The sequence below is a fragment of the Gorilla gorilla genome, chromosome 19 (assembly GCF_029281585.2).
Source record: "Gorilla gorilla gorilla isolate KB3781 chromosome 19, NHGRI_mGorGor1-v2.1_pri, whole genome shotgun sequence".
NCBI lineage: Eukaryota > Metazoa > Chordata > Mammalia > Primates > Hominidae > Gorilla > Gorilla gorilla.
In genome coordinates, this window is record NC_073243.2 from 23,521,683 (window position 1) to 23,530,204 (window position 8,522).

The 8,522-nt window shown below is 45.2% G+C and overlaps 1 protein-coding gene across 2 annotated transcripts; it reads right to left on the reverse strand.

The window, feature by feature from the left end:
* Window positions 1-635: 635 nt before the first annotated feature.
* Window positions 636-8,183, reverse strand: RPL26 (ribosomal protein L26). Of its 2 annotated transcripts, none has more exons than XM_019013343.3 (4): window positions 8,043-8,183; window positions 7,035-7,207; window positions 4,378-4,518; window positions 636-807 (listed from the first exon to the last, which is right to left on the reverse strand). In XM_019013343.3, exons 2-4 carry the CDS (start codon window positions 7,200-7,202, stop codon window positions 679-681), a joined length of 438 nt encoding a protein of 145 aa, XP_018868888.1. In that variant the 5' UTR covers window positions 7,203-7,207; window positions 8,043-8,183; the 3' UTR covers window positions 636-678. The 2 variants fall into 2 exon arrangements, with proteins under 2 accessions (XP_018868888.1, XP_018868889.1); XM_019013344.4 differs by having other exon boundaries at window positions 7,667-8,080.
* Window positions 8,184-8,522: the final 339 nt, after the last annotated feature.

Genomic DNA, 8,522 nt, shown 5'->3' on the forward strand with positions numbered 1-8,522 from the left:
GGAAAGTAAACGGGCTTCAGGTATCCTGTTTAGATCCTTAAAATGAGGAACGGCAGGAGCACACACACTGCTGCCACCTCACACCTTTTCACTTCATCCTGACGAAGCCGCAGTTTAGTTCATATTTTAACTCAAAGACGTGTTAGGTTTTGGTTTGATGGCACTCATCCAGCACTTGTGCAGAAAACAAGGTAAAGGGGGCCCATGGGTCTATCAGATAACCTGAACCCGACACCTCTCAATCTGGAGGAACAGCTTGAAGAAGTGATCTAGAAGCTATAAAGTCAGAGAAGCTTCTTATCCTATTGAAAGCAAGACTTCCTATCCAATGGCAATCCAAACTTTTACACAGTAAGGTAAAAAATATAGCCTGTCCATATAGCAACCTATCCATTGTAAGCAAGTTAAAAGACAGGTTCAAGAGGAAGTGTTTCCAACTAGCTTTTCTTATAGGCCTTCTTCTTCTCAATGACACCCCTCCAGCTTCTGATATATCCTCAAATGCTGCTGCCCACTATAAAAAAAATCGCATCAGTCCTGATTTCAGAAAAATTTTAGACCAACAAATCAGAGGTAAGAGACTGATCCACTGAAAACTAGGGAGTGTCCTAAATCACCACGCACAAAACACAGGCTCTTTGTTTCAAGTTTTAATCAAAGCTTGTATATAAGATTACTTTATTCCTGCATCTTCTCAATGGTTTCTTCCTTGTATTTGCCCTTTTCCTTTCCTACTTGGCGAGATTTGGCTTTCCGTTCAAGGATCTTTTTGCGGTCTTTGTCCAGTTTTAGCCTAGTGATAACCACCTGCAGAAAAATAAGAAAAAAACACTCCCAAGCTTTAAATAATCACTAAAACACAAGGGAAAGCCCAACATTCAATACCATTTCCCAAACCTGGGGTAGGTGGATGCCTAATAAGAAAAGATTATTTAACTTTTAAAAAACTCCAGAAATCACTCTTTAGCCATCAAACCTGGCTTATTTACTAATTTCCTACCAACAAAGGAAAAAAGGCAAGATGGTATCAGTAATTCTTAAAGCCTCTTCTGTGCTTCATTATAAGATTTGTTTCTTTTTCACTGAGAAATATATGATTCTGCTCTTCTCACTACAGTTTTACAAGCTGTCATATACAAATATATTTGTTTCCAAAGTAACTTCAGGCTGGGTGCGGTGGTTCATGCCCCCAATCCCAGCACTTTGGGAGGCAGAGGCAGGCGGATCACCTGAGGTCAGGAGTTTGAGACCAGTCTGGCCAACACGGTGAAACCCCTTCTCTACTAAAAATACAAAAATTAGCTGGGTATGGTGGCACATGCCTGTAATCCCAGCTACCTGGGAGGCTGAGGCAGGAGAATCTCTGGAACCCTGGGGGGGGGGGGGGGGGCTGCAGTGAGCTGAGATGGTGCTATTGCACTCCAGCCTGGGCGATCAATCGAGACTCCATCTCAAAAAACAAACAAGTAACAAAACAGCAGGGTGTGGTGGTGAATGCCTACTCAGGAGGCTACTGTGGGAGAATCGCTTGAACCCAGGAAGCAGAGGTTGGTTGCAGTGAGCTGAGATCGCACCATTGCACTTCCAGGCTGGGCGACAAGAGCAAAACTGTCCAAAACAAAACAAACAAAAAAACCCCCACCCCCAAACAGAAAAATAATAAAGTAACTTCAGAATTTTAATGCTAGAAATTAAAGGTAGCATCCACACATAATTCCACCTGCAAAATCTTTAGTGAGAAGATGACAATACAGATCTTACTCCAACAGTTCCAATCCTAAAAGACATCCAAATTATGATAAATTTTAGTCTTATGAATGCGAGGAAAGGGTGAAAAGAGGTGCTGGAAATACAGCATGCAGACCAAACAAAAATCTCCACAGTCACTGAACTCATATTCTAGTATAGGGAGCCCGAAAACATTTACAAGTGAATCTACATCACTTTGATAGAGAAAGAAGGCAAGTGTGAGGAGGCCGAGGGGCTTTCTAGAGTGATCAAGCAAAGCCCTACATTTGAACAGAGACCTAAAGTGGTGAGCAATCTATCTATGCACAGGTATCTGGAAGAGAACAGCAAGTTGAAAGGTTCAAAGGCAGGAGATTATCAAGTTTCATAGGTGTGTTTCTCAAACTTGAATAAGAATCAACTGGAGGGCTTATTAAAACATACACCTGGGTCATAAGCCCTAACTTTGCCTCAGTAGGCCTGGGCTCTTAGAATTTATAATTCTACCAAGTTGCTAGGAGGCGAGCAGACTAGAACATATAGAATGTAAAAAGATGTCAGAAATAAGGGAAGATCAGTTAAGGTCTTTATTTTTTTTCTTTTTTTTTTGAGATGGCGTTTTCACTCATTGCCTAGGCTGGAGTGCAATGGTGCGATCTCGGCTCACTGCAACCTCCGCCTCCCGGGTGCAAGCGATTCTCCTGCCTCAGCCTCCCAAGTAGCTGGGATTCCAGGCGCGTGCCACCACGCCTGGCTATTTTTTTTTGTATTTTTAGTAGAGATGGGGTTCACCAGTTGGCCAGGCTGGTCTTGAACTCCTGACCTCAGGTGATCTGCTCGCCTTGGCCTCCCGAAGTGTTGGGATTACAGGCGCAGCCACTGTGCCCGGCCAGGCCAGTTAAGGTCTTACAGGCCAATGTGATGGCAAAGAGCAGACAGAATTCTAGGTATTATAATGAGACAGCAGTCCACAGATCTTATAAACTGATGCGGGGTATATAATAAATCAGTCAAAATGACATTTTTGGTTGGACAAGGCAGCTTACGACTATAATCCCAACACTCTGGGAGGCCTAGGTGGGAAGATAGCTTCTGGCTAGGAGTTCGAGACCAGCACCTGGGTAACACTTGCAAGAGCCCGTATTAAAAAAATTTTTAAATGATATTTTGGCCTGAGCAATTAGGAAGATAGAGAGCTGCCATGCACTATGATGGTTTGAACATGCCAAGTTTGGGATACTAATTAGATATCTAAGTTGAACTGCGCAATTGCCAGTTGGATATTGAGTATAGAGTTTAGGGGAAGAGGAGAGTCCTAAGACTGGAATGAGACATGAAGATGATTACTGAGTTACTCAAAGATCGACCGTCACATGCTGCACTAACATCTACAGTACAAAAAGACTAAGAATCTGCTACCAAACTGGTGACCTTTTGAAACAACTTATCTGGTGATGAGATGACTGGAGTAGGAAAAATGACTGGAGTAGGTTAAGGAATAGGAAAGTCCTTACTCTTAAGAGATACACACTGAAGTAATTACAGGTGAAGTGTCATGATCTTTTTTTAGTAAATTCACTGGGGGTGGAGAAAATGGAAAAAGAACACATGACGAAATTTTAATAGAGAATTCTAGGTCAGAGATATACAGGTGTTTTACTATACCAGCCTTTTGACTTCTCTGAGGTTTAAAAATTACATTTATTGGCTGGGTGCAGTGGCTCACGCCTGTAATCCCAGCACTTTGGGAGGCAGAGGCGGGCAGATCACGAGGTCAGGAGATTGAGACCATCCTGGCCAACACGGTGAAACCCCATCTCTACTAACAAACACAAAAAATTAGCTGGGCGTGGTGGCGGGTGCCTGTAGTCCCAGCTACTGGGGAGGCTGAGGCAGGAGAGTGGCATGTACCCAGGAGGCGGAGCTTGCAGTGAGCCGAGATTGCACCACTGCACTCCAGCCTGGGCAACAGAGCAAGACTCCGTCTCAAAAAAAAAAAAAAAAGAAAAAAGAAAAACCAGGGCCAAAGTGCCATTTCATCTTACAAAAACCTACTTCCCAAATTTTAAGATCTATGAATTATTGATTGTTAATCAGCTTACTAATAGCTTTTGAAGAAAAAGCACATTTAATATACATAATGGGACGGGCATGGTGGCTCATGCCTGTAATCCCAGTACTTTAGGAGGCTGAGGCAGGCAAATCACCTGAGGTCAGGAGTTCAAGACCAGCCTGGCCAACATGGTGAAACTTTGTACTAAGAAGTACAAAAATTAGCCGGGTGTAGTGGTGCACGCATGTAGTCACAACTACACTCAGGAGGCTGAGGCGGGAGAATTGCTTGCACTTGGGAGGCGGAGGCTGCAGTGAGCCGAGATTGTGCCACTGCACTCCGGCCTGGGTGACAGAGCAAGACTGTCTCAAAAACAAACTAAGAGAAACATAATGACCGTTAACACTTTGATGTCAGAAACATTTTAAATGGTATTAGAATTTTCAATACAAGTGCAGTAGTATTTACTTTAAAATATGTTTTTTTTCCAGCACATGTAAAATCAAGGACTATTTCTATGGGCTTGCTCTGTAAACAATCACGTCAACAATAATTGCCATAATTTCCTTCTCTCAAGCATTCTCAAAAACACCTACCTTGCTGGGGTGAATGCCTACGTGGACAGTTGTGCCATTAGCCTTTTCCCGCTGCACCCGTTCAATGTAGATAACATATTTCTTCCTGTAAACCTGGACTACTTTGCCAATTTGCTGACCTTTATAGTGTCCACGTACCACCTAAGAGCAAATTCAAAAGTAACAAATATTTGAATAAAAGATTAACCTTGTAAATCAAGTAAACAAACTCATGCATACACCATTCACCCTATCATTGTATTAAAAGGTTAAAAAAAAGAGACCACTTCGGCAACCTGTAAGAAGTTGACAACAAGGAATCTGTTACTCCATCTCAAAAGCAGCAACAGACCAAGAGTATTTAAATCTGAACCCATTAATGTGTGCAACCTAGTGCTAGTCAGAGGGCAGCAACAAATGCTTAACGGAACAAACCAATTCTTTCCCAAAGGTTAGCGGACAGGAATCCCAGTGGTCCTCAGTTTGTGAGGACAAGTGTTTCTGAACAGATTCTTCTTCCCAGTTTGTGACTTTCTTGCATTCGTATGTATTGAAAACAGAGATGACTGTTTTCAAGGTCTACTGGCAAGTTTAGCACTACTGCAGCAGGGACCAACGGCTGTTCTCAACCCACACTGCTTATTTGGGAACCCATTTCATCTTTTTGAAATAGGCATGAAAAAATATTGATGGTGTGTATGTAAATGGCTTTAGAGACTGCCTGAATTCTTTAATCACTAGCTGCACTACAGATTACACCTAAGGGTCATTTATAGAAACCTTCACCTAAATAGATGCAACAAATTATTTACCTGTAAGCGCAAACGATAACGTGACTGTGCTTCAGTTACAGCTCCTGAATCTAGATTGGGAGCAATTCTGTTTACTGGTCCTCAACTGCCTCTTCAATGACCAAACATTGAAACCTCCTTTGCAAAAATTGCAACAGTGAGAAAATTACAGCAGTTAAAGAGAACTGACTTAACTCCCATCTTGCTTCTAACCTCCAAGATGTCCTTGTTCATTCCTGGGCATAGACCAAACTAACTTTCGGAGGAACTTAGTCTACAGTTTAACTTTGAAACAAAGACGCTAACAGTCCTTTCCTGAAACAAACCCCCTTCTTGCCTGGGTACCAGACTGCCTTTGTAGGCTAACAAATTAGCTGCAAGACTAGAAATTACAGTTTAGGCAGCTAGAGGCTTCCCCAATTGCTCCTAGGGATAACACACTGTAAAGCCTAAGATTTGCGTGATTTTTTTTTTTCAGACCCTGCACTGATGGATCCGCTGGTGCCACCCAGATCAATAAACTGGCTCATCTGATCTTGTGGCCCCCATCCAGGAACCAACTCAGAGCGAGAAGACAGCTTCAACTCCCTATGCCTTCATCTCTGATACGACCTATCAACACGCCCCACTCCCTGGCCGCCTACCTGCCAAATTATCCTTAAAAAAACTCCCATCCCGGCCGGGTGCGGTGGCTCACGCCTGTAATCCCAGCACTTTGGGAGGCCGAGGCGGGCGGATCACGAGGTCAGGAGATCGAGACCATCCTGGCTAACATGGTGAAACCCCGTCTCTACTAAAAATACAAAAAATTAGCCGGGCGTGGTGGCGGGCGCCTGTAGTCCCAGCTACTCGGGAGGCTGAGGCAGGAGAATGGCGTGAATCCGGGAGGCGGAGCTTGCAGTGAGCCGAGATTGCGCCACTGCACTCCAGCCTGGGTGACAGAGTCAGACTCCGTCTCAAAAAAAAAAAAAAAAAAAAAAAAAAAAACTCCCATCCCTAAATTTTCCGGGAGAATGATTTGAGTAATTATCTCTGGTCTCTTGTTCTGGCTCTGCATGAATTAAACTCTTTCTCTATTGCAATTCCTGTCTAGATAAATCGGCTCTATCTGGACAGCAGGCAAAATGAGCCTGTTGGGTAGTCACAATATACTGATAAAAGGATAATCCCAAAGCAATGTTCTGATTATGTCACCTAATTATGGTCACATCATCTGACGTTTGAGGAAACTGATTTTCGGGCAGGATCCCCAGGAGTTGGAGACCAATCTGGGCAATAAAGTGAGACCCCTCTCTACAGAAACAAAAAAAAGGTCCTACATGGGAGCATCACTTGAGCCCAGAAGAGCCATGACCACGCAACTGCACTCCAGTCTGGGTAAGAGTGAGACTCCATCTCAGCCAGGCGCGGTGGCTCACGCCTGTAATCCCAGCACTTTGGGAGGCTGAGGCGGGCGGATCACCTGACGTCAGAAGTTCGAGACCAGCCTGCCCAACATGGTGAAACCCCGCCTCTACTAAAAACACAAAAATTAGCCGAGCCGTGGTGGCGGGCGCTTGTAATCCCAGCTACTCGGCTGAGGCAGGAGAATCGCCTGAACCCGGGAGGCGAAGGTTGCAGTGAGCTGAGATCACACCACTGCACTCCAGCCTGGGGGACAAGAGCGAGACATCGTCTCAAAAAAAAAAAAAATTGATTTTCACCAAATAATACAATTAAAAACTGAAAAGCAGCTTACTTACTGTTTTTTCGTCCCTGGCTCAACTCATCTTGCCACTCTTTGGGAGCAAGAGTCTCAGAAGCATCTTTCTCAGGAATGCAATCCCTCTTCTAAGCTAAGTGCGTAAAATATCCATCAAGACAACGAGAACAAGTAGGGATACACACCTGAACTTCATCATCCTTTCGGATGGGCATGGACCGCACGTTGTACTTCTGTCTCAGCTCTTTGGAAAGAGGGGAAGACATAATCTTCCTTCGAATGTGGGAAGGTGCATTGAAATGCCTTTTGCGATTCTTGCTTCGGTCGGAAGTCACAAAGGGATTAAACTTCATTTTGGCTAAATAAAAAAAAGACTCTTAAATGACCAAAATCTCTCCAGCTTCCAAACAAATAACCGCAATGATTTTATCTTGATAGTCTAGAATGATCATAGGCACTGTCATGTTGTGCAACTTCAACAAAAACTGTTTGATCGGAAGGGCCTATCAACCGAAGCTCGAAACTTTTTATTTTTTGTTTTATTCGGGTGTTTTCCGTATATGTTTACGGACTAAAGACTTTTGCATCAAAAACACTTGTCCTAGTTATAAGACCTTTTAGTTACACTCTCCCAACTCCTCAAGTAGTGCCTAAGGAAATCAAGACTGGACTTACATCTCTGCTGAGCAGACCGACAACGCAATTCTCTTAACTATAACCTCACGTTTTAGAAGGTACAATCAACGTTCATCTTCTACAGGCTTAAGAGTGAATACATATAGCCCCGCCAAAATGAATAAGGCCCACCAACCCGAACCTGGAAAAGCCTGCACACGTCTCGGGTCCTAAAAGCGTCCCAGTGGGCAAGTGTGGTCTGGAAGTTCCGTGAAGACTTTAGCGAGAAGTTACTTCGACACCATTCTCTAGGAAACGACACTACCCAGACTCCAGTCTATTTCCACAGGCTCCCTTCCCTCAGCTCGTTTTCGAGTCCCCAAATCCCCGGTCCCTCCATCCATCTCCGGCCCGGCGGCCCTTGATTTAAGAAAGCAACAGGTAAAAAACCATCCCAGTCTCTCCTTCCTGGCTGCTACTCGGCCGACGAGAGACTCTCGGGGTCCCCGCGGTCGGAAGCCACCATGCCCAAGAACGGATGGCTGCTGATTACACCCGCTTGCCCGCCAAATCCTTACCCGCTCCCGCTTCGGTGATGGCCGCAAAAGGGAAGAGAACTACACGCTGCTTCCGGTTCCGTAAGTTTACCAAAGATCTCGCGAGACCTATGTCTCTCGGAGCGAGAGGGGCGCGGAGTTTGAGCGAGAGGAGTAAACTGGGAAATAAATTTATGGCTAGTGTCACCTACTGGCTAGGAGGGGAACTGCGAGGGATTGCAAAACTCCCCTCCTCCAGGTCCTAGTGTTTCCTTTCCGAGACCCGGGTGCTGCCGCTGAATCCTCTGGGAAGGGTAGTCCCGGGGCTATTGGCTAAGGCTGCTCAGGGTCCAACTGCCCTTGGGGGTGATGAAGGAACGAGCGGCCCCAGGAGACCGCCCAAGAGACCCGCTGGTACCTTCACTCCCAGGTGCCGGGGCGGGGGCCGGCACCCCTTAGCCGGGGAAGCGCAGGCCCTGCTTCTGGCCGCCAGGAGGCGCGGGGACGCCGGCCGGCCGGTCG